Source organism: Dioscorea cayenensis, chromosome 12, assembly GCF_009730915.1.
Source record: "Dioscorea cayenensis subsp. rotundata cultivar TDr96_F1 chromosome 12, TDr96_F1_v2_PseudoChromosome.rev07_lg8_w22 25.fasta, whole genome shotgun sequence".
In the NCBI taxonomy this organism is placed as follows: Eukaryota; Viridiplantae; Streptophyta; class Magnoliopsida; order Dioscoreales; family Dioscoreaceae; genus Dioscorea; species Dioscorea cayenensis.
This window is the reverse complement of record NC_052482.1, coordinates 9,844,294-9,870,456: the sequence shown is the minus strand read 5'-3', so window position 1 is coordinate 9,870,456 and position 26,163 is coordinate 9,844,294. Positions and strand designations below refer to the sequence as shown.

At 36.1% G+C, this 26,163-nt stretch overlaps 2 protein-coding genes and 1 non-coding gene across 6 annotated transcripts in view; all 3 read left to right on the top strand.

The window, feature by feature from the left end:
* The window catches only part of LOC120273822 (beta-galactosidase-like), a 45,440-nt gene extending 23,249 nt beyond the window's left edge, over positions 1 to 22,191 (top strand). For 2 of the 3 annotated variants that reach the window (XM_039280533.1, XM_039280536.1), the window contains 11 exons: positions 15,060 to 15,305; positions 15,967 to 16,173; positions 16,323 to 16,626; positions 16,701 to 16,860; positions 16,980 to 17,088; positions 19,752 to 19,887; positions 20,013 to 20,068; positions 20,146 to 20,445; positions 20,517 to 20,639; positions 20,969 to 21,679; positions 21,772 to 22,191. In XM_039280533.1, coding sequence (XP_039136467.1) covers positions 15,060 to 15,305; positions 15,967 to 16,173; positions 16,323 to 16,626; positions 16,701 to 16,860; positions 16,980 to 17,088; positions 19,752 to 19,887; positions 20,013 to 20,068; positions 20,146 to 20,445; positions 20,517 to 20,639; positions 20,969 to 21,679; positions 21,772 to 21,942 — 2,523 coding nt within the window. In that variant the 3' untranslated portion in view covers positions 21,943 to 22,191. The remainder of the gene's footprint in view (positions 1 to 15,059; positions 15,306 to 15,966; positions 16,174 to 16,322; positions 16,627 to 16,700; positions 16,861 to 16,979; positions 17,089 to 19,751; positions 19,888 to 20,012; positions 20,069 to 20,145; positions 20,446 to 20,516; positions 20,640 to 20,968; positions 21,680 to 21,771) is intronic. The other variant, XM_039280534.1, reaches the window with a different exon arrangement.
* Positions 10,202 to 13,858, top strand: LOC120273823 (uncharacterized mitochondrial protein AtMg00810-like). 2 transcript variants are annotated; one of them, XM_039280537.1, is made up of 3 exons: positions 10,202 to 10,243; positions 10,553 to 10,598; positions 12,713 to 13,858. In XM_039280537.1, the coding sequence occupies exons 1-3, from the start codon at positions 10,202 to 10,204 to the stop codon at positions 13,450 to 13,452; spliced, it is 828 nt and encodes a 275-aa protein (XP_039136471.1). In that variant the 3' UTR covers positions 13,453 to 13,858. The 2 variants fall into 2 exon arrangements, with proteins under 2 accessions (XP_039136471.1, XP_039136472.1); XM_039280538.1 differs by lacking the exon at positions 10,202 to 10,243 and adding an exon at positions 10,355 to 10,409.
* Positions 22,192 to 25,821: 3,630 nt separating the features above from the next.
* Positions 25,822 to 25,927, top strand: LOC120274252. Its single transcript, XR_005540783.1, has one exon. It is a non-coding gene; the product is annotated as a small nucleolar RNA R71 (small nucleolar RNA).
* Positions 25,928 to 26,163: the final 236 nt, after the last annotated feature.

The following is a 26,163-nucleotide window of genomic DNA, read 5'->3' as shown; positions in this document are numbered from 1 at the left end:
TAAAGGATGCAAACCTTTAGATAAACATCATTGAAATAATTGATTAGACCAAAAAAAGAAACACGATTTCTTCTTAAAATAACCAAATAAGCACGACATAAGATGATTGGTGGATAATTCAGATGAGATCCTAAGAGGAAAAACTAGTTCTTCTCCACAACATTCATGTCATTACTTAACAGAAGATCATAATTGAGATTTACATGGATGACAACATCCACGCTATCATAATAAGGCTATAGTGTCAAATAGTTAGCATACAAAAGAAAAATGAATTTTCTACTCCGGTTACAATATTATGGCCAAGATATTTTTCCCTTCATCATAACTTAGTTCTTAATTCCATGTTAGGGGCAAGCCACATCGAGGAAATCAAAGAAGATAATAATCAAAGAATTTATTCATTGATCTCCATACTTAAAAATTATATTCTCAGATACAAACTAAAGGTTTCCATACTCTTATAAAGAGAACAGGAGAATTAGGTCTATCAGCATACCCATAAAATGCATTATTACCTTTTTAAACCAAGTTAGGATAAACACATAATAAAAGAAAACACACATAAATAACCATAGCATTAAATAATACTATGATGCTACTTTAAGAGTATTATTGAAATATAGTCCTACATTGGTTGTGTGATAAAAGTGTAATGGGTTTATATATAGGTATAGGGGTTGAGCCACTAAGTCTTGATACTTTTTGGTGTAAGGCCCTAAGCTTATGTAGCACCCATATAGAGCCCACTAGTATAAAATATAAAATCTAACATGGTATCAGAAAAATATAGTGGAGCCCAATATATATATATATATATTAAAAAAAGGATATACGACCTCTGAGACACAAGTAGTGTACAAGTTCATGTGAGTAAGACCTCTGAGACACAAGTAGTGTACAAGTCCATGTGTGTAGGACCTCTAAGACACAGTAGTATACAAGTTCTGGTAAAAACAGACCTCTGATGTACAAGTCTGATCAAGTTCAAACTGATAAAAAAAAAAAAAAGAAATGACCCAGTTGAACTTGAGGGAGGGTGTTGGAAATATAGTCCCACATCGGTTGTGTGATAGAACTGTAATGGGTTTTATATATGTATAGGTGTATAGGGGTTGAGCCACTAAGTCTTGTCTTTAACTCAAAAATCTGCGAAGAATTTTCGAGATCTGAGTATATCTCTCGGACCGCATCCCACACATTTTTTGCGGGTGAAAGAAACAAATATATTTTGCCAATTGAAGCCTCCATAGAGTTGATCAACCAAACTGTGACGAGAGAATTTTCTGACTTCCAAGTCGGCCATGTTGAATCTGCTTGTTCTGGTTTCTTTGTCTGGCCAGTGAGATAGCCGAGTTTGCCCTTGCCGTCGACCACCAACTTAACAGATCGCGCCCACTCCAAATAATTTTTACCATTCAACTTGTGAACAGTTAACTGGATAGGAAAATTCTCGACTCCGTTGGGGTTTATGGACCCTGACGATAGCACTCCTGCGCTTACTCCAGAAGATGTCGCAGTAGACCCAGACATGGCTGTTTGTGCCATTATAACAAAAAAAAATGGAGAAAAAATCTAGCTACTTAACCTCTCTCTGATACCATATAAACTAAAGCAAAATGGAGACAAGAAGATTGTTTTCTTGGTTTCTCAAAAACTATCTTGAACACAAGGAACAAGGCTTCTGTTTATAGGGCTGTACGTTCCTAATTTACCTGCCTAATTTTGGAAGTAATACAAATTAAAACAACTATACAAATCAACAATAATATGGAAATCAATCAATGATAATTACACAAATCAATCAATGATAGCTAATCAATTATCTAAATCTTTTCATATTTTCTACAAGTATGCTAGCAAGTGAACTATTTGTGTCAAGTAATTTAGAGATGAGTAGGCTGTTGAATTCCATAAGGTCCATGGTGTTCAAAGTTGCCAAATAAAGCTATTTGTAGTGTTATTTGGGAGATCATTTTGATGTGTTCTGCAAAGAAAGTAAAATTCAAAAAATTCAAATTAAAAGAAATGAAGAAATATGCAAAGGCTTTGTAAAGAATAACTCCTATATGGAATGAACGTTGAATTTTCAAGTTAAGAGTTGTCATAATTCTCTTGAAAGGAAATTCAATGGAGTCATATTGAAGCTAAGACATCAACTTAAACTTATTCTTAGACCTTCCTGCAACCAAGCCACTCCCATGTCTGGACAACTCTTATTTGGGTCTAATGCACTCCATTAACTCTTGGATTCACTTTCTAGATTACTCCCATATCTAGGCAACTTCATTCATCAAGGCATCGATTCTACTCCCCTTTATCCCTCTTTCATGAGTGTTAATTCCTATTACCGAACAACTCCCATCTTCGGGCAACTCCCTTATGTAATCTATAGCCCTAAAAAGGTGTGCAATTGAAAAGAAGCTATCGTAAATGTAAACTCTCATATCTAAAAGTTTTTAGTAGAAAAAATTTCTGCATATTTCCCCTTTGACAATACACCCTATACATATAGGGATAAAATACAACAAGCAACTTACAAGTAAGGAAAAAATAATCATCTCCCAACATAAGATCTCAAAATCATGAATAGCCTGAAATCTGTCTAATTAAATCTTCCAAAAATAGAAATCTTCCAACACTCCCCTCAAGTTGGAACATATATGTTTATCATGCCCATCTAGCCAATTAGACCATTAAATGAAGGTTTATGTAGACCCTTGGTAAGGACATCAACCGTTTGCTCTCTAGTGGGCACTTATGTCATACAGACTCTTCCCTCATCAATTTTCTCCTTGATGGAGTGCCGATCTATCTCCACATGTTTTGTTCTGTCATGGTGGATGGGATTCTGAGCAATATTTATAGCAGTTTTGTTATCACAGTACAATTTCATAGGATAGTGATTGATCATCTTTAGCTCTGTAAGTATCCTTTCAAATCATATACCTTCACATATTCCCTGAGCTAAAGCACAGACTCAGCCTCAACACTACTCCGAGCAACAATCGATTGCTTCTTGCTTCTCCAAGTCACTAGATTACCCCATACATACGAACAATAACCTAAAGTAGACCTTCTGTCACGTGAAGAACCTGCCCAATCTGCATCCGTATAAAGTTCCACCATCGTTGCATCATTCTTCTTGGAAAAACAGTCCTTTGCCTGGTGTTCCTTTTAAATATCTCAAGACCCTATAAATTTCTTCAAGATGTTTCTCCTTTGGTGAGTGCATAAATTGACTAATCATACTCACGGCAAATGCCATGTAGGGTCATGTATATGACAGATAAATTAGCCTTCCCACTAGCCGTTGGTACTGTTCTCGGTCAACCTCTTTCTTTCTTCAACACTTAGCTTTGTGTTTGGTTCCCTGGTAGACTGCTTCAATCCATAGAGAGACTTCTTTAATCTACAAACATGATTTTTTCCATTTTCAAAACCAAGTGGTACATCCATATAGACTTCTTCATGCAAGTCCCCATTCAAAAATGCATTTTTAACATCTAATTGTTGTAGTGGCCAATCGAGGTTAGATGCTAAAGAAAGATTTTTATCTGACAGTATTCAACTTCGTCACCGGAGCAAATGTCTCTTGATAATCCACTCCATAGATTTGAGTTAAACCTTTTGCAACAAGCCTAGCTTTATACCTGCATGTACTTCCATCAGCATTGAACTTTATGGTGAAGACCCACTTTCAACCTACTGTTTTCTCTCCTTTTGGTAATTCAACCATCTCCCAATTTCCATTTCTTTCCAAAGCATTAATTTCTTCTTGAACTGCCATCTTCCATTTCGAATCAGCTAAAGCTTCTTCAATGTTCTTTGGAACCTCCGTCTTGGTTAATCGAGTAGAAAAAACCTGGAAACTTGGAGACAGTTTGTCATAAGATACAAATTTAGCTATTGGATGTTGAGTATAGGATCTTATTCCTTTTCTCAAGGCAATAGGAAAATCTTGACCATCATCAGTTGGTTGAACTGAATTATTAAGAAGTTGTCGTTCACCCTTTTTAGCTTCAGACTCATGTTCAGTACTGAGGTTCAAATCTGATTCATGGTCATGTAGAGTGCTGGCTTCACTACTTTTCTGATTCAATTTCCTGGGTGAGTAAACAAGTAACTTAGGTGACTTACAATTAACTCCCCTTGTCTCCAAATCTGATTTCTGCTCTTATGGCAATGATTGCAGATCTGTGTGAATAATAGGTGAAGTAAACATGGAAGGATGATTGAATCAAATAAAGGTTCATCCCAAGATAATTTATTTTCCATCAACATCTCCCCCTGAAAATAAGTAGGCTGAAAAAAGGTTATGACTCGATGAAAGAAATATCCATGTACACGAAAACATGACGAAAAGTAGGGGAGTAACACTTATATCCACGTTGAGTTGGTGAATATCCAATGAACACACATTTGATTGATTTTGGATCATGCTTAGAACGATATTGTGGTTGAACATGGACAAAAGAAGTACAACCAAAGACCTTTAGAGGAATATATGACATGGATCGAAAAGTTGGGTACATTTGAAGAACCAGTGGTTAGTACAGCTTCGCCCCACAGATATTTAGGAACATTCATAGCAAACCTTAGGGCTCTAGCAACTTCAAGAAGATGGTGATTTTTCCGTTCAGCAATACCATTTTGTTGTGGTGTGTTGGGACATGAACTTTGATGGATTATGCCATTGGTCTCAAGGTAATTGCCAAGAACTGAGTTTGAATATTCCTTGCCATTATCAGTTCGGAAGACTTTACAGAGTTATTGAACTGATTTTTTATCATCAAGTGGAAAATTTTAAAGGTGTTTCCAACATCAGATTTGTCTTTTTTAAAAAAACCCAACAAACTCTAGTGTGATCATCAATAAACGTAATAAACCATAGCACTCCTGAAATATTTTGGACACCAGAAGGGCCCCATATGTCACTATGAATGAGAGAAAAAGGTTCAGATTTTGTATATGGTAGGTTCGGGAAGTTAGAACATGTGTGTTTGGCAAATTGACACGCTTCACAGATATATGAATTTGGATCTTTATTCATGAAAGATGTGGTAACAAACATTTGAGGTAATGAAAATTTGGGTGTCCTAACCTGAGATGGCACATCATTATTACATCAGATTTAGAGACAAAAAAAGCTTTACTTTCAGCCACAAAAGCTTGGTTATTCACGCATTCATCATCTTCAAAATAGTAGAGTCCACCTACCTCCCTAGCACATCCAATCATCTTCCCCGATCCCAGTTCCTGAATTTTACAACATGTTGGAGAAAAATCAGCAGTGCAACTCAATTCAAGGGTCAACTTGCCAATAGAAATCAGATTGCAAGTTAGGTTTGGAACGTGCAAAACTAAATGAATATTGATAGAATTTCAAAGACAAATTGACGCCTTTCCAACAACAAAAGAATAGCTACCATCAGCAACATTAACTTTGAAATTTTCATGACATGGAGTGTAGGGAAGGAAGATGGATCGATTACCTGTCATATGATCTGATGCTCCTGAGTCGAGCATCCAAGGAATCGAATGAAAAAACAGTACCTTCTGAGCGAAGTTTCTAATTGTTCCACCAGAACTGCTTCGTACAGCATTTGAATTACTCCCTTTTGGTTGGTTTAAGAGATTCTAGAGTTGCTCGATCAAGGACTTATTCAGAATTACTCCATCATTATCTCGATTCTCCTCCATCTTCCTTTCTACAGAAGCTTTGAAAACTTTTGCTTGGTTTGTTTCTCTTGCTCCCTTTGGCTTCCAATTAGTTGGTTTACCGTGAATATCCCATCAAGTATCACGGGTGTGACCATTTCTATCGCAGTGATTACACCATGGTCGTCTTCCTGTTCTTTAATCTTCATTAGATTGATATGGAGCACTTCTAACAGCAAGGGCTGAAGTCTCAATGGGTCGATCACCACTCACGGTTATAGGAGCAACATCTTTCTTTTCACCAAGCATGACTCATTTTCTGCTAGCCTCTCTACGGACTTCTGCAAAAGCTTCATCAATAGGTGATAAAGGTCTGCGACCAAGGATCTTACCTCTCACTTCATCAAGATCTCGGTTCAGACACGTTAGGAACTCATATAAGCATTCTTTCTCCAAGTGTCTTCTAAATTTCAGACTTTATTCGAGGTCTCCCCAGTCGATTTCGTAGTGTGGACGCCAAAGAATCTGCAATTTATTGTAGTACACTGTTACATCCATGGCTCCTTGACGTAACTCCTTTAGTTAATTCTTGATCTTAAAAACTTGAGATGCATTCTCAAGATCAGAATAATTTCTATTGACAACATCCCAAATTGCTTTTGCAATGCATAGAAACAAGTACATGCAACTTATTTGTGGTTCCATTGAATTGATTAGCCACGCCATGACGATTGAGTTGGTGAGCTCCCAATTCACATATGACAAATCATTGACTTTTGGCCATTGCACCTCCCCATTGAGATACCTAATCTTTCCTCGTCCACAAATCACCAAGAGAACCGAGCGAGACCATTGTCGAAAATTTTTACCATCTTGTTCGTGGCTAGTAATTTGCAACGATGACAAAGAACCTTCCCCAAATGACTGCGACAACCATCGGTAGTTGGACAGATTCAATGATGGTTGATGAAGACATCTCATTTGCAGGTGTTCCCTTCATAGAACTCATGATTTTAATTGCAGACATGAATAGTTCAAAGACTGCAGCAAATTAGTATGCACTGTGTTGTATGAACGGTGGACAGGCTGTTTTGGAAAGTAGGGTTGGCTCTGGTACCATAAAAGTTTTAAGAAGAAAAAATTTCTGCATATTTTCCCTTTGACAATACACCCTATATATAGGGATAAAATACAACAAGCAACTCTACAAGTAAGGAAAGAATAATCTACAAGGAAGGAAGAAAATAATCATCTCCCAAAATATGATCAGAAAATTAGGAATAGCCTGAAATCTCTCTAATTAAATTTTCCAGAAATAGAAATCTTCCAACAATATCTGAGTAAAGTAAGCTAGAATAATTAGATGTTATGGTTCTTCAATCATTCATTTTTATGTAATTCTAATCCTAGGAATCCATCATTGGGCATCTTCCTTATTATATTCCTAATTCAAATTCTCTGACTCTCACCTTAGCATACTCATGTCTGAGCAATCTAGATGAGAATTGGAGAAATCTTGAAAATTCTCTAGAATGAATTCAAATTTGTATTTGAAATCCAAGATTGGAATACTGTATCTTAATCCCTTATGATCTAGCATTCCCACAAACCAAATCATAATAAAATTCTCAAGAAAAAAGGACATTGCATCCCTATGGGTTCATGGGACTGAAATTCAATCAAGTAATGAATCGTTTCACAACCTAAAATTTTATGAATTCAAAAAAATTGAGTAGATTGATCCATTCACCATCACAAGTTCATTCAACCATGAAATTCAAATTCACAAAGTCAAAATTCATTCTTTCAAACTTGATAATCCTAGAAAGTTTAGTCCAAAGGGCTCAAACCCTAACTAAAATATTTCTACTCCATCATATATACAAGATACAAACAATTCATGGATTCAAAATACAAGTTCTTCATAGAAAAGAGACAAAATGATAAAACTCTAGGGTTTGAAGAGGTTTCTTGGTCTTCATCCCTCTTTCCAAGCTTAATCTTCATCCATGGTTTCTCCAAGCCTCCTCTTCTTTGAAAACCTCGCAAAAAATTCATCAAAGATCCCGAAAAAAAAAACCCCTAAATCTTGTTCTAAACCTAGATATAGCCCTTGATTCTAGAATAATCCCAACATTCAAATTTGCCCGCTATTTTAACTTGTTAAGCCATTGGTTAAGTGGTCACATGCCGGCCAGCTGTGATTTAACAACCCTTCAACACCTGGGCCAGTTTGGGCCCAGTTCGGCCCATCAGTAAGGGTCAAATTCATCTTCTGTTTTTTCAGCTTCTAGCTGAAATTAGAGGAAGTGTTGAATAGGAAAGTTCTAGGGCTTGAAGTCCCCTTTCCAACAAGCATAATTTCATGCCAAGCTGATTAGAATTGGAGGAGATATGCTTGATTTGCTGAAGCTACGCAATTCCTCCTGGCTTGATAGTGTTCACAATTTCATTATTGACTTTCACTTGAATTCTTTTCGGATCTAATCCTCGTTTTTGCCCTGAAAACATATAAAAGCACATTAAAAGCACTCATCCTTTAAAAATATGCATTTTGGACAAAAGTCCGTGATTTATGTACTCAAAGGATTATAAAAACTATGAAAAACAATAGTAAAACACTACAATTTCTCCACTCATCATACTACTTTAATGGTAATAACATCAGTAAAACATTCAGAATCATGCTTTTGCAAAACGTAAATAATTTATGCATATACCTCCTATTAAATTCACATTATATGAAAAATAATAGGAAGCCCCATGAGTCCACTAAACTTGATGGCCAATTCATAGTTTGAGCATCTACTCCATGTATGTTGAAGACATTTCATATGTAATAGAGTGTAGGCAAGAATTCTGCTTACCTTACGGTCTGAAGGATACCAAAGACACATAAATCATTATCATTGGTATTTATTATCTTTCCAATAAGGTAGATAGAGATGTCTTGCTTTAGTTGCATCTCTATATCCCCCAAATCAAAAGTGTAAAATAACAGTTGTCAGCTTTGGTCTTGCTTTTTTACTTAATGTGATAGTTTGGACCATGAAGAGGTGATGAAAGCTTCCCTCTGTTGCAATCATTGTACATGCATGATCAATAATGTTTGGAAAAGGATGGACAAAATAGGCTCTTGGAAATCACAGATTTGTGGGAATTGATTTCTTGATTACTATGTGTGGAAAACTATTCAAGATCAGATTTATGTACAGAGAATCACTGGTTTTCAGGGAACTGCTACCTGTTTTTCAGGAATTATGTTGGCTGATTTCATGAATCAAACAACCATGAGTTGTGCCTGATTTTCTGGGTTAGATTAACAGCTATATATATTATATAGATGTGACATCTTTTAATAGCTGTAAAGTTATTTCTTCACTTGTGTGTCTATAAAAGAATGTATATTTCCTTCTTCTAAGTATACAATTGAAAAATTATCCTTTCTTCTCTTAAAGAATTTCAGCATGGTATCAGAGAGGGATTCTTAAACCCTAGATCTATTCACTATGTCAACTGACACTCAGAGCACAGATGCTCTTGAAGTGGCATCCAACCATGAAAATCCCATTCTTGAAACTCTAGTTGCTAGTCATGGCTCCTCAGAAAATTCACCTCATCCCATTACAGGGCATAAACTGAATGGGAACAATTATCTCCAATGGTCTCAATCAGTCATGATGTATATTTGTGGCAAAGGAAAAGATGAGTACCTGACTGGTGAGATAGCTCCTCCACAACCTGAAGATTCTAGGTTCAGAACCTGGAAAATACAGAATAATATGGTGATGTCTTGGTTGATTAGTTCTATGACTAATGAAATTGGAGAAAACTTTCTGCTTTATAGCACGGCTCATGAGATATGGGAGGCAGGCAAGGAATTCCATTCCAGCAAAGAGAACACTTCTGAAATGTTTGAGTTGGAAACAACTCTTCATGATCTTAGGCAAGGAGATTTTTCGGTCACACAGTATTACAACCAGATCTCACGCCAATGGCAAAGGTTGGATGTATTTGAAGAACAACATTGGAAGTGTCCTGAAGATGCAAAAATCTTCAGGGAATTTGTTGAGAAGAAGAGAATATTTAAATTTTTGATGGGTCTCAATAAGAACCTTGATGAAGTTCGGGGAAGAATTTTAGCAACAAAACCCTTGTCGGGTTTACGAGAAGCTTTTTCAGAGGTATGAAGGGAAGAAAGCAGGAAGAAAGTGATGCTCGGAGAACTGTCTACTATAACAGTTTCCCAAACCTCTGCACTAATGGCACAGCCTTCATCACGAGGAACTTATTTCACCAATGAAAACCGCCAAAGAAAAGGGAAATTATGGTGTGATCACTGCAAAAAATCTGGTCATTCTCGTGAGACATGTTGGAAAATCCATGGGAAACCTATAGATTGGAAGCCATCCAGATTTGTTGGGGATAAAGACACTAAAGGGAATCATGCAGCTATTGAAGGAAAGTCCAATGTTGATTCAAACCCATTCACTAAGGAGCATCTTGAAGTGCTGCAGAAATTCTTTACAAATCAGAAAAAATGCAGCCACAACTCCTGCTACTGGTTCATTGGCTCATAAAGGTACTTACTTACATGCTCTAAGTGTTATTTCAAAAAGCTTAAACCCCTGGATTGTGAATTCCGGGGCATCTGATCATATGACAGGAAATGCTACATGTCTCCAGAATTAAACAAAATTTTACAGTTAAAATAGCTGATGGATCCTTGTCTAAGGTGGCGGGAACAGGTTCAGTGACTATTTCAAAAGATCTAACCCTACACACTGTTCTTTATGTCCCAAACCTTAACTGTAATTTACTTTCTGTTAGCAAGCTCACACAAAATCTACAATGTGTTGCTAAATTTTATCCTGATCTTTGTGAATTTTAGGATTTGAGTTCGGGGAGGACGATTGGCAATGCTAAGGAACATGCAGGTCTGTTTCTCATGGAAGTTGATTCCCCACTTGTTAAAGACAAATTCCATACTGCTTGCATTACCTCAGCCCATTGTTCAAAAGATAAACTTATTTCTCCTAAAAATGATCCAATTATGTTATGGCACTATCGCCTAGGCCATCCTAATTTTTTGTACCTACGTAGGATGTTTCCATCATTGTTAAAGAATAAAAGCCCAGTATCCTTTCAATGTGAAGTGTGTCAATTCTCAAAGCATACTCGTAATTCTTTTTCTAGTCTCACATATAAATCCTCTTGTCCTTTTTCCATGATTCATAGTGATATCTGGGGGCCATCAAAAGATAAAAATGTTACTGGGACTCGATGGTTTGTATCTTTTGTAGATGATCATACTAGAATCACTTGGTTATTCCTTATGAAATAAAAATCAGAAGTTGGAAATATCTTCAAACAATTCCACATCATGATACAAACCCAATTTCATACAAAAATTCAAGTCCTTAAAACCAATAATGCCAAAGAGTACTTTGCATCTTCCCTAGGAAATTATTTAAAAGAGCAAGGAATAGTTCATGTAAGTTCATGTGTTGATACACCCCAACAAAATGGGATAGCTGAAAGGAAAAATAGACATCTTCTTGAAGTTGCTCGTTCTTTGATGTTCACCACTCATGTTCCTAAATTTCTTTGGGGGGAAGCAATTCTAACCGCTGCCTACTTAATCAATAGAATGCCATCTAGAGTTCTGAATTTCCAAACACCCTATGAACTTCTACTTAAATCATATCCTCATACTCACTTTATCATTACTTTACCTGCCAAAGTTTTTGGGTGTACTGCCTTTGTCCACATTTCCTCACAAAGCAAAAGTAAACTTGATCCAAAAGCTCTCAAATGTATCTTTATTGGTTATTCCTCACATCAAAAAGGGTATAAGTGTTATTCACCTATTAATCGAAAATTCTATAACACCATGGATGTTACATTCTTTGAAGAACAACCCTATTACCACAACATTAATAGTCAAGGGGAGACACAAAGAAACGAATATAAGCTTTGGGACATTGACACACTAGAATCAACCTATGCTCCTACTATTGAACTTGCTGAACAGACTATCGAAACCACCATAAAACCAGCTGAAAAGACCACTCGAAAACAACTGAAGAACTCATAGAACAGCCCACGGAGACACACCATATTGCTACTTTCCAATACCACAAAAAATCCAGCCCTATCCAATCTGCGAGAACCTTCAAACTTCCAAGTCTACACAAGGAGGAATAAACAACCAATGAGAGAAGACTTGCAACAGCTCGAATAAGGCCTTGGGTCCAATCCTCGACTCAAATTCCTCACATTCACGGTAATGATGCTTGTGATATGCTTGATGATAGACCCTATTGCCTTAAGAAAAGGGTGAAGGACATGTACAAATCATCCCTATGCATAATTTTTCTTTCTTACAAAGGGTTGTCTCCTAATCATCATGCTTTTTGTGAGTAACTTGGATAATATCGGATACCAAGCTCCATGGTGAAGCCCTTAAAGTTCCAGAATGGCGGACAGCAGTGCAAGAAGAAATCCAAGCCTTAGAAAAGAATCGAACATGGATAATGGCAGATCTACCAGCAGGAAAAAAATCCAGTTAGGGTGTAAATGGGTCTTCACTGTCAAGCATAATGCAGATGGGAGTGTTAATAGATTCAAAGCAAGATTGGTGGCAAAGGGATTCAGTCAATCATATGGAATTGATTATTTTGAAACATTTGCTCCGGTGGCCAAGTTGAATACTATCCGTGTATTGTTTTCACTCGTATCCAATCTAGACTGGCCACTTTATCAATTGGATGTGAAAAATGCCTTCCTCAACGGGGACTTAGAAGAGGAAGTCTACATGGAGATACCACCTGGTTTGGAAACCTCATCAACAAAAAATCAAGTGTGTAAGCTCAAGAAATCCTTATATGGGCTGAAACAATCTCCGAAGGCATGGTTTGACAAATTTACTAAGGTTGTCAAGGCATTTGGGTATACACAATGTCAGACAGATCATACAATATTTGTCAATTTTTCACCTGCAGGTAGCGGAGCATCCTGATAGTCTATGTTGATGACATTATCTTAACAGGGGATGACTATGATGAAATCCAGAAGCTTAAAGATTTCTTGGCGAAAGAATTTGAAATCAAAGATCTAGGAAAACTCAAGTACTTCCTTGGAATGGAAGTTGCTAGATCAAGGAAAGATATCTCAATCTCTCAAAGAAAATATGTATTAGACCTTCTCAAGGATACAGGAATGTCAGGCTGCAAACCTGCCGATACTCCCATGGATCCTAATTCTAAGTTGGGAAGCAGAGAAGATTGTGCTCCCGTTGATAAAGCAAGATATCAACGATTAGTAGGAAAACTTATTTATTTATCCCACACAAGACCAGATATATGTTTTGCTGTTAGTCTGGTTAGCCAGTTTATGAATAATCCTACAGAAGAACACTTGGATGCAGTCTACAGAATTCTAAGATACCTCAAAATGTCACCTGGTCAAGGATTGTTGTTCGAAAAAACAGCAAATAGAGCAGTCTCTGTTTGTACTGATGCAGATTGGGCTGGGTCTATAACTGATAGAAGATCTACATCAGGATACTGCACCTTTGTTTGGGGAAATTTGGTCACTTGGAGAAGTAAGAAACAGTCAGTGGTGGCTCGGAGTAGTGCAGAAGCTGAATTCAGAGCCTTGGCATTAGGGATCTGTGAAGGGATGTGGCTAAAAAGAATAATATCTGAGCTGGGATTTCAAGATTTACAATCAATAAACACCTTGTGTGACAATCAGTCAGCTATTAGCATTGCCAAAAACCCAGTGTAACATGACAGAACAAAACATGTTGAAATTGATCGACACTTTATTAAGGAAAAGATTGAATCTGGGTTAATATCACTAAATTTTGTTCGCACAAGTCATCAGATTGCAAATATCTTAACTAAGGCAGTTCCACGGAAATTGTTTGATGAATTAAAATCCAAGCTTGGTATGTTTGATATCTACAACCTAGCTTGAGGAGGAGTGTGGAAAACTATTCAAGATCAGATTTATGTACAGAGAATCACTGGTTTTCAGGGAACTGCTACCTGTTTTTCAGGAATTATGTTGGTTGATTTCATGAATCAAACAACCATGAGTTGTGCCTGATTTTCTGGGTTAGATTGACAGCTATATATATTATATAGATGTGACATCTTTTAATAGCTGTAAAGTTATTTCTTCACTTGTGTGTGTCTATAAAAGAATGTATATTTCCTTCTTCTAAGTATACAATTGAAAAATTATCCTTTCTTCTCTTAAAGAATTTCAACACTATGAATTAATTTTGTACAATTGTTTTTCGCTTTAGCAATTAGTTTCCTATTCTATGATTAATTTATGTATATAAATAGGAGCTTATTGAGAGATCTATGATTCGGAAAATAATACAAAAGGTTCTCTCAAAAACAGTTTTCAAGATAGGCATCATCCATCCAAATTCTGGCCAGCTGTAAGCTTTTGCTGTGTTTATCGTGGCAAATGTTAAAGAGCCCATTACTATATAGCCCATTTTAGCCTTTTACTTCTTGTGTCTATATATACTTGTATACATCACTACATGAATATCACTCTTCATATCATTCTTTCACTCTTCATATCATTCTTCCTCTCTTCATTCTCTCTATATTCCATATAGCCTTATTCTAACAGCAAACAGAAATTGTTTTTGATATGAACATAGAATTTATTCCTAGTCAGACTTGTCAACATTCTTGAATTGAACTTTATTTATGCTTCCCTAGAATATTGATTCCATAAATTCGAATTAAATATTTATCCAACCCCTCCATCTATATTCTAGATTTTGTTGAACCTGCAATGCTAGAAAGTTGTCAGCATTTTCTGAAAAATTCTGCCAAAAATTTAGTTTGAATATAATTTGTACATTGTCTTTATTTTTTTATATTTGGCTTTGTCATTTGTATGTTCTTCTTCTTTCGATTTGATATTTTTCATTGTAAATTCATATTAATATGTCAATAAATATTTCTACTTTTATTGACAAAGCTACTGTAAAAGTCAATGCGCTTCAATTCTCAAAACTCTACAATGAACTTCTGCATTAAATTAATTTCCTTGTCGCATTCTACCATATGATAATGGTATGTCTTCATTATTATTGAGCTATGAGATTTTACTTTATATATCCTGTTAAGTGCTTGACAAAGAGCAGTTTGATCATTTGTTTGAAGCTAAGATATCAATTATCTCCCTATTTCATATTGGTTAATATCTTTCAGTTTATCCTATTATTCCAAGTGGAATGAACAAGGCTATAAACTGAAGTCTTCTTGATAGCTTAGGATACTTGAATATGATAGTGGCCAGGGTTAATTCATATCCATAAGAATTGATTTACAGTTAATCTCTTTCATATGCTGTTTATTCAGGTTGAGGTAAAGTTTGATATGATTAGTGTGCAGTCTGAAGAGGTTGACATTTCTAGCTTTACCGTGGAAGCAGTGTTATATGACAATGCAGAGTTGTCCAGCTATGGAAGGAGTGAAGATGTTGCTGATTCAAGTTCTTATAGCCCAGTGCGTCTAAAGCCAGAGTCAATGTCTAATGGTTTTGGTTTTCCTGGTTATCACCTCGTGGGGAAACTAGAGATGCCAAAGCTTTGGTCCTGTGAAAATGTGAGAAATTTAGTCATGAAAATTATAATTTGCAAGCAAGTTATAGGGTGGAGAACTTATCTTAGTCTACTTGATCCTTAATGATACCCAAACCCTATTTTTAATTATTTTACTATGGTACTGCAAGAATATTTTCCTATCAGGAAACTCGGAAAGCTGTAACCTGATGATAAATATATTTGACAAAAAATAAATTTTGACTTTTCTGAAGGAACATCTTCTTTTGCCAAAGATACTAATGAAGGTAATGTAAAATAACAATAATGTTGATGTATCCATTCCTTTTCGCTGATGCTTGTATATAGCTATCAAAGACAATAACTATCTTTAGCTGGTTAATGCTATCAACACATATGATTATCTTACTCTCATCCATATTTTGGTGTTCAAAATCTGCTGAAAATCCATGGTTGATTTTATTAAAATCTGTTCATTTTGTTAAGGGCACAATAATATTTGATTTTTGTTATTAATGGAATCTGAAGTATTTTCAAGTCACACTTTCTCAACCTTTTCGAAGCACTTGTGCATCATGTGTTGTTTTATTTGTTGTTTCATTGACCAATCAGCAAATAGTTGATGCAGTAGTTTGCTCTTCATAACATGTGGATGGAATTTAGTTACCTAATGGTTTTGTTTTTCCAAATTCTTCTGTAAACAGCCAAACTTGTACACTCTGGTTCTCATCCTTAAAGATGAATCTGGAAGACTGCTAGACTGTGAATCATGCCAAGTGGGTATGAGAGAAATATCTCGATCTCATAAACAGATACTTGTTAATGGACAACCAGTGGTCTTTCGAGGTGTCAATAGACATGAACACCATCCACGTACAGGCAAGACAAACTTGGAAGCCTGCATGATTAAGGTGAATTTTCAATGGCTCTTGTTACTAAACTAGAGAGATTGTGTATTTGTAACACTATTGCAAGCCTGCTATGCTGTTTTCCTTACTAATAGTCACCTCTGTGCGTGTGCGTGCATGTGTGTGTATCTGTCTGTGTGTTGTACTTGTAGGATTTGGTTTTAATGAAACAAAATAACATCAACGCTGTGAGGAATAGCCATTATCCTCAACACCCTAGGTGGTACGAGTTGTGTGATCTTTTTGGAGTTTATATGATTGATGAAGCGAATATAGAAACGCATGGGTTTTCTCTTTCTACTCAATTTAAGCATCCAACTTCAGAACCAAGCTGGGCAGCCTCGATGCTGGATCGTGCTATTGGCATGGTGGAGAGGGACAAAAACCATGCCTGCATTATTTTCTGGTCATTGGGAAATGAATCTGACTATGGACCTAACCATTCTTCTCTTGCTGGTATTAAACTTTTTTTTTTTATTAAAAGTCCTTTTGCTGTTTTAATTCTTTATAACTAGAAAATCAATTTGTAGGTTGGATTCGAGAAAAGGACCCTTCTAGGCTTTTGCATTATGAAGGGGGTGGATCTAGAACATCATCAACTGATATCGTATGCCCTATGTATATGCGTGTATGGGACATGGTAACAATTGCTAATGATCCAAGTGAAACAAGACCTTTGATTCTGTGCGAGTATGCCTTCCATTATACACTACGATTTCTTCTAACTTTCAGCTGCTATATTTCTTCTCGCATTGTTGATATTAATGTGAAAATGGTTTTCTCTCGAAATTCTTTTAATGCCCCTATAGGTACTCACATGCGATGGGGAATAGTTGTGGAAATATTCATGAATATTGGAAAGCTATTGATAGTACATTTGGACTGCAAGGAGGCCTTATTTGGGAGTGGGTTGATCAGGTCGGTAAAGCGTCAGTTAAAATGCATTAATACACCTCTGTATTTATAATATAATCTTTCTTGTCATGTTATATGCTGCTGTCCTATTTGTTATTGTTACTAAATGCATTTGGCTGTCATTTGATGTGGCATGTAATGGAAGTGAAAAAGTACAATAGGTTGTATTTTGTTGGGTTCTTCAACAAGATATATCCATTTCATTTCACCATTTCCATTGGCATTGTATATACATATTACGATATTTGGGAAGCTGCATTTTGGGAGAATCCTTTCAGAGAGTGACAAATAATATTGGAATTTTGTTAGTTTAAGCATTGAAAAAATGTAATTCATATCAGTAAATTTCAACCAAGTAGGAAAACATCCAATAATATTATTATGCTATTTGAAATCATAACTGTGTTATTTATAATAGAACTGTTGCAAGCCTTGGATTGTGATCTAGTCACAGGACGATTCTGCTAGGTTTTTTGTGGGAGAGAGAGAGAGAGTGAGTGAGTTGCCTATCTCAAATGAACAAACTTTTTTGCTTGCCTTCATTCATAAGGTTCAGTCTTTAGATACTAAGGTTAAGCTGCTATTTTAAGTAGTACATAACAATAGGGATTCCAACCCCTTTATTATAGGACTTACCTAGATAATCAGATTGTAGAGAACAATTCTTTAGCATGATTAATTAATATCATCTTTATTTGCTTCCTCAATTTGTATTCTCTTGATTACAGCCATGATTCTCATTATCCTTGTCTTGATATTGTTTGCTTATGCCATCTTTTTGAGCTTAATTTGACTTAATCTGCCTTCTCCCATAATGTTTGCCCTAAAAAGCATCTGTAATGAGAACTTTTAGGATGCATTTAATTGGTTTGATTATTGATTTAAAAGAAAGCTCAACAATATCTAGAACTACTCTAGGTAATACCTATGCAGAGTCCATTATAAAATGCTTTCATGGAATACTTTCTAGTCTTTGTATTTTGTTGCCTTTTACAAAAAGTGATTTACACTATGAATTTTTTTCCCGGATTTTTTTTCCAAAGCTTGAAATTATTTTTCTTAGAATGAATCTAATATTTTTCAGCAAAATCTCATTTAGATGCAGAGAAATATGTAATTACATTCTCTTCTTTCCTAGACTAATGTTTTGACATTCCTTGTATCTTCTTCTAATTGTAGAAATGTGGTTATTTTTTTTTATTTTATGGTTTGTACCATTTGGAATTTTTAGAAGTAGTTGTGACACCTTTCTTGCTTTTTTTCTTCTTAAACCGCATCATTGAAACCACCATGCATTCTGCAAATATTTTTTGAAAAAAGTGATCTACTTTCCAGAATAATAAATTATGTCCACTATCCAGCACATGCAGCAGGTACTGAGTTTGGGATTGACTGCATGGTTTTTTGACATCTGAACATGGAATCTTGTTTTTGAAACTCAAATAAATTTTAGTTACGTAATGCTGAATGTCCATAATTGAGCATCTTATTCTTGGCTCATTGTCCACCTTTACCATGAAAAGTTATACCTTTGACCTCAATATGAATTAAAATATCCTTTTTACCTTGGTAATTGCATGAGGCTCGTTTGATATGTACTAATAGCAAGTCATAAATGCACCTTATTCATTAAAGACCTTCAGTTATACTTTTTCCCAACCCAACAAATGCATATGCCTCCACTTGGCCATGGAAATTGGTTGCTATGCTTTATCACCTCTTGAACCATTACCTTGGTACCCAAAGGTAAGCATTTTATTGGATTTACAGGATCAATAGCGCCTTGTGTTCTACGATGATAGGAGAAATAGTTTGTATATGTGAGTTAGGAAAAGAGTACAAGGGTGTATATAGAGAAATATTAGGGGTTTGTGGTATGGGCCCAATATGGCCCATTAACCAATCTAAACTATAACATAACTCAAACATGTACAATGAACTTTTTTATCATGGGAGTTGATTTTTCATTACAAAGAAGGAAGTAACTAAAATTTTGCACTATTGACCAATTAAATTTCCACAATCTACTGATATAAATAAAGATAAGTGAAATATGGTTTGCCTGATAAAGATAGTACTTGGTCTTGAGACAAATATACATCTGTACTACAAATTATACATCTGTTTGCATCGTTGACAACGATCGTGAGTTTTATACATCTGCCTTATGATCATGCACACTTAATCCTCTACAAGTTCACTTTACAAACACTGGAATTCCACCCTTCAATGTTTGAATAACTCCAGGCTCCTGAGTCAATGGAGAAAGTTCAAACTTACATGTCTAAATTTTCATCTTTCCCAGCATCGTGACTGCCTAAGATCTTAGTGTAGCATCCAAATGTGAAAATCTGGCATTATTAGAGTCTTTGAGTTCATGTATACAAACACATATTCAGTAATCATTTATTTTTTTATATATTTAGAATCACATAATCTAGAGGTACATATGCACATGCATTTTTAAAGGCTTATTGCGATTGGAAAATTTCTTTCACCTAATTGGCTGATATGTCCATATCTTTTTAAAGGTATTGAATCCTCGTTGACCATTTCATGGCTTCTTAATTTTCTGCCTTTTCTGGGATTTTAATTTGCTAGCTATTAATTATACAGAAGTACAATTTTTAATTTTGTGAGATGCTCTTGACCATTTCCCCAAGCAGGCTTTATTGAAGGAGGGTACAGATGGATGTAAATACTGGGCCTATGGTGGTCACTTTGGAGATGCACCAAATGACTCAAACTTTTGTTGTCATGGCCTTAACTGGCCAGATCGAACTCCTCATCCTGCCTTGCAAGGTCACCAGAAAACAATCATTTTTATCTTAATTACCAAATTATATGTGAACTAGTGGGGAACTATGATTACATTTTCGCTTATTCTTTGTACAGCATTTCTCATTATGTTATTTTCTCCTTTTCAGAAGTTAAGTATGTCTATCAACCAATAAAGACTACTTTAATGGATAGCAGGATGAAGGTACCTTTCATCCTTAGCTAAATATTATTCTTTGCCACAGCGAAAAGCCGGCACATTGTAAATTTGTCTTGTTGCAGATAACAAATGCATTATTTTTTGAGTCAACACAAGGATTGGAGTTTAGCTGGCATCTTATGGGAGATGGATGCAGCCTGGGATCTGGGATGCTCAATATTCCACTAATAGAACCCCAAAGTAGTTATGATATTGAGTTGGATTCATCTCCATGGGATTCCCTTTGTGCATCATCTTCTGCAATGGAAATTTTTGTAACAATTACTGCAAAGATGAGGCATTCAACTCGTTGGGTGAAGGACGGCCATATCATTGCTTCTACTCAGCTGTGCTTACCTTCCAAAAGAAATCCTGGACCTCATGTATATTCTCTAGAACAACACTTCTCAGTTCTGACTAAATGTTTCGTGCTTGACCAGCCCATGATTTTCAGGTCATTAAAATAGTAGACTGCGGTGGTTTAACCTCTGAAAATGTCTCTGGCATTCTCACTACTAAGAATAACAACTGGCAAATTAAGGTCAACACAAATACAGGAACTATTGAGAGTTGGGAGGTAAATCTTTCTGTGGACTTTAACTGTCTATAATTTTTGTGTATTCCATGTGCACTAAATGGTTAATATTCCCTCTTCTTCTTTATTTTCTTGGGAGATATGTTTGATTTACAACTGATATAGGTGCTACTGCATTATTATTTTCCATGTATTGTGAATTGGTCTGCTAAGTTTTAACTACCTCGGTTACAATCAATTTTTTTTTTTGGGTTGAAGTTTAAGGAAAAAAGATCTTTAGTGTTTTATTTGTCTAATCCTCAGGTTTTGTGTTTTACTTTTTTTGGTTAATTAATACACTAGCGGTTCTAAAATCTATGGGTGAGCTGCAGGTTGAAGGACATTTGCTAACTTGCAAAGGTATACTTCCCTGCTTTTGGCGAGCTCCTACTGATAACGATAAAGGTGGGGAATTAAATAGTTATGCAAGTAAGTGGTGGGCTTGCCATCTTGATAAGATGTCAGTTCATACTGCTCATTGTTCCATTGAACGACAGACAGATCTCGTTGTGCAAGTCAAAACTGTTTATTTCATTGTTCCTGAGGATCAAGATTCCCTGTTTAAAAATAAAGATGCCGTTGATGAATTAGAGACAAGGAGTTCAATCTCCTTCAAGGTCGAGGTGTGCTACTGGTTCTATGATACTGGCGATGTGATTGCCGAATACAATGTTAACCCTAACAGTGATCTCCCTCCTATACCACGGATTGGGGTTGTGTTTTATGTCGAAAAATCCTTTGACAAGGTCACATGGTATGGGAAAGGCCCCTTTGAGTGCTATCCTGATCGGAAAGAAGCTGCCCATGTTGGCATATATGAAAGTAGTGTAGCAGATATGCATGTACCATATATTGTTCCTGGTGAATCCTCTGGCCGAGCAGATATAAGATGGGTAGCATTTCAAGACAATGACGGATATGGCCTATTCGCTTCAGTTTATGGTTCATCACCACCAATGCAGATGAGCGCAAGCTATTATAGTACTTCCGAGCTTGACAGGGCAACTCACAACAAAGACTTGATCAAAGGAAATGACATTGAGGTACCAATTTCACAAGAGTGGGATTATAGGGATTATCATAACTATTGATTAAACTTCTGTTAGAAACATCATTTACTGATATTTTGTTGCAGGTGCATCTTGATCACAAGCATATGGGTTTGGGCGGAGATGACAGCTGGAGTCCGGCTGTCCATGATCAATACTTGGTGCCTCCAGTTCCCTACTCTTTCTCCATAAGATTGTGCCCGATTCGTCCTTCGCTTTCCTGTCAGGATATTTACATTTCTCAGCTCCCACCGTGATGATCATCCTTGTGTTGAATTTTCAGGACAATGTCTTGTGAATAGAAACTGTAGGACAATTTATATGTTGTGTAAATGCATGGTGTCGCAACTATTTATTAACGGCAAATAGAAGTGTTTCAGTTATGTAAAGATGCTTAGTAGTTGTGATGGCCTCAAAATTGTGGAGCAATATTCTTGGACTGTTTTTCGTATTTATTGTAATGGAAAACTAATCATGTTAAATTTGCAGAGACCTGTTAAATTTAATCTCTTGGTGAAATTTGACTTCAGGATGGCATCTTTTATTTGGATTGAGGAAAATATATTTAAGAAGTTTTTTTTTAAAAAAAAAAAAGAGGGTGTGAAAAAAGCTGCGTTCGCTTGGATGAAAAAAATAAGTTTTGTAAGCAAGTTAAGGGAAAACAGGATTTCTCTTTTTCATCCTTCACAGGCATTGTCCTTCACCTTTTCGTTTCTTTGCTGTTCTCCCATCCAGTCCAAACAGCCTAATTCAATTTTTTTTCCCTTTAATTATTATTATTTTTTTTTTTGAAAAAGCCCTTTAATTATTTCCACAATTCTTTTTCCGCAAATGGTCTTAACTTAATTTTTTTTTTAAATTATCTTTACAATTTTGTTAAAATATTGTGCAAATCAGGCTGTTTAGGTAATTAAAGCTATGTTTGATTAGACTAACGGATATCTTTAGTTTTTGCTTCTTTTGATTGAGTTCAAAGGTACACTTTCTTGCTTTTAGGATAATTTCCAGTATGGGGAAGTTGGGTGAATAATCTATCGGCTAAAAACTCTAAGCATGTTTATATCAAAGTAGTTTATCTAAATTTTAATTAAAAAATTCTCAAGAATGCAATGCAGGTTTATGTCAAAGTGGTTTTTTCTAATTTTCTCATCAATTAGTAAATAAATAAATAAAAATTATTGTTTGTGCCTTGCTTGTACATTGCACAAGGGATAAGAAGAACAATAATTATTAATTAATTTATGACAAGGAGAGGCCTAGTGCAGAAGGTATTCATCAAAGCATTACAAAATTTTTAAAATTCTGTGATATATCATGAAAGAGAAACATGGATACTACCTGGAGAATCAAACCAGATGATTTGATGTTAAGGGGATGAATCCAATAATGTCATAAATATTTCCATTCAGCAGAATTAACCAAGAACAATAAAGTTAATTTAAAAAGAATATTGTGGAGAGATCCAAATGATGAAATTAGTGGATGACTTGTTTTGCAATTCATATTACCATCTCATAATTTTGGCGGTGATAGATTGAACTTTGCTATTGTCTCATCCAACAATCAACATCAATCAAAACCATACATTGGTTATATCTATCACTTTATCAAACAACTGTTTTATATATAAATAAATTAAATTTGCTTCTATCCCTCAGCAAAAGTGTATATTTAGATGTATATCCTACTAATAGAGATGCTCCTTTCGTGTCCATTTGCACACATTTTAGTTTATTTCTTTATTTATTTTATTATTATTATTAAAAAAATTAATTAATTATAAGTTTCAAGATGTTTCCAAACTTCTCTGACAGACTCTTGGACATTTAAATATACCAAATGGTCTCTCCCTTTTCCTTCCTTTTTTGATACATTTACTTTTTTAGTTTATTTAATTTTTGGTCTTTCAGTCTCACACCATCGGTTAATTTTTACTGGATTCCCATTTTTTGTCATGTGATTGGTGGGAAAAAGCCCGCCCAGTCACCTCCACCTTTGAAGTTGTTGTATGGGAGCCCAATCACTTCATCAACTTTTGTTACCTTTTCATTTAGCTTTTGTACGATTTGTGATAAGGCTCTTGCGTATCCGCAAGTGCACGAATCACACAAGTAATATAATGTGCTAGATAGGTCGGGTAGTCAAATCTTCAGGGACTAGTAAGCTCTCAATACTTCTTAAATTTCTAATATATAGCTAGTTCAAACAGGGTTGTGAGACTTGAATCTAAGGAAAATAAAAGAAGAGAAGAAAAAAGAGAAACCGAACATTGTTTAGATGGGTAGAAAGATCAATGGGAAATACAGCGCCTCGGCTGTTCCCCTTGACAAAATATCAACTCTAGCAATGACTACACAGTAAATCTCTTTGGACTGCGGGAAAAACCCTAGACGGAGGGTTCATCACTGTACACCCTATCTCTAGGCACATACTCAAATCCTTTCCCTTATGTGTGCCCTAGCTAGATGGATTTCTCAATCATCATCTAGACACCCAGGATACAACTATGGTAGATATACTCAAGTATGCAATTACAACTACAGTAGATAATGTACATCAAGTTTTGCTAACGCAACTAATGGCAATCCATACACCGAGTTTTGTAACATGCAACCATGGCAATCAACACAAGAAGTTTTGCATATCAAGATAAAACAAAAGGGAAATCACAAAGAACTCCATAATCAAATAAAAAAAAAGTCAATACATCAAGTGTCAAGGTTCATAACCCGGGGCACAGAATGACGGTTAGCCTCTCATGGTTCTACAAGATAGATAAGGAGAAAGGAAAGAACATGAAAGAAAATCCATAAACTCATTGCTTGCTTCACAATCCATGTTGGTTAGCACCCAATGATGTTCTTGTCGGCTTCGCTCCGCTTCCACGGCGATCTCTCAACCCAGGTCTAGTCCCAAACGATGCCAAGATCGGTCCTAGTCGTTATACAAAAAGAAATGAGGAAGAAGATCCCCTCCTCCTCTCCAAAACAAAAAAGGGGTTAAAAATAGCAGTTTTCGAGGTAAGCACGGCCGTGCTTCTAGCTGTGCTCTTAACCATGTTCTTTCCAGGACGTCTTGGGATTTGTTTTCAGCGTGAACTATAGCTTTTTAATAAAGTGTATGGGCAGAAGCACGGGCATGCTTCCTGCACATCCTTTAAAAGCATGGATGTGCTATGGGCTCCTCTGCCGTGCTCTTCTTCTGATGAAAAGTCCAGTAAAGTGCATGGGCAGAATTACATGTGCGCTTACTACCCGTGCTTCTAGAGCACGATCGTGCTTCGGGCCTTGCTGTCATGCTCTTCCTTTGATGCTTTTTTTCATAAAATGCACTGGTATACTTCCTACCCATGCTCCCTCAGCACGAGTATGCTTCATCAATTCAGCTGAAATTTGCTAAGTCCAGGGATTTACACAGTTAGAAGCACGAGCATGCTTCCCGACCATGCTTCCCCTATTTCATTGCAGTTTAGCTGCTTTTGTAATGAAATCATTCCAAAACTCATTCTTTCATCGCAAGACCTATTTACGTGCACAATTAAGAGCAAATACCCAAAGTAGCATCGATTTACACCAAAATATAAGCTAAAAGACAAATGAACCATATAAAAGGGTGTGTAAAATATCGATATAAAATGTACTCATCAAATACTCACACACTTGAACACTTGCTTGCCCTCAAGTAAAAACAATTAAATCCAAAGATAAAGAAGATGAGATGCTCCATGTCCTCTAACCTCCTCCGATGTAATCAACCTATTCCATAGGAGCTACTGCTGAACTTACAATCGAACACTGAGATGCTCCATGTCCTCCTCTATTATACTGACAAAACAAAATGACCTGCAATTCAAGCTGACACCCTAACCATTGCTCACGAGTAGATCCAACTTTCATGTGAGCGCGTCTACTTTCGCCGCCTAAGCGGTACCCGCGTATATCTCATGCAACCCACCCACCTTTTACTATCTCCCTCTTGAACTCCAGTATGATTTATTGTTAGCTATGTCTTTGAATAACTGTTCTACTTTTTCAGGACACTTGTTACTCAGAGATCCTCCTGCTGTGGCATCAATAATATGCCTAGTCTGGTAGTTTAATCCGTTGTACAAAATCTGCAATCTCATCCATGAACTGAATCCATGATGTGGGTACCACCTAAGAAGGTCTTTAAATCATTCATGTGCCTCAAATAGAGTTCAAATTCTCCTTGTTTAAATACCGAGATCTCATGTCTGATCTTCACTGCTTTGTTTGGTGGAAATTATCATCCATGGAACTTCTTCACTAAGTCGTTCTAGTCTTGATCGAGCCCGGTTCTAGGGAAATAAGACAATAGTATGCCTAACCTCTCAAACTGAAAACAAAGAGTCGCAATCTTATTGTATCATCTGTTACTATGCTCATCTTTAAGGTCAAACAGATTTGCAAATATTTAGAGAGATGGGCATTTGGGTCTTCATCTGCTAGGCCATCAAA

What these genes read in the sequence shown, in the direction of transcription:
- LOC120273823 (XM_039280537.1), top strand. Translation starts at nt 10,202, where the DNA reads ATGCAGCCACAACTCCTGCTACTGGTTCATTGGCTCATAAAG. An exon ending in TGGTTCATTGGCTCATAAAG is followed by an intron (nt 10,244 to 10,552) that starts GTACTTACTTAC and finishes TGTGAATTTTAG; the next exon opens with GATTTGAGTTCGGGGAGGAC. An exon ending in CAATGCTAAGGAACATGCAG is followed by an intron (nt 10,599 to 12,712) that starts GTCTGTTTCTCA and finishes TTATCTTAACAG; the next exon opens with GGGATGACTATGATGAAATC.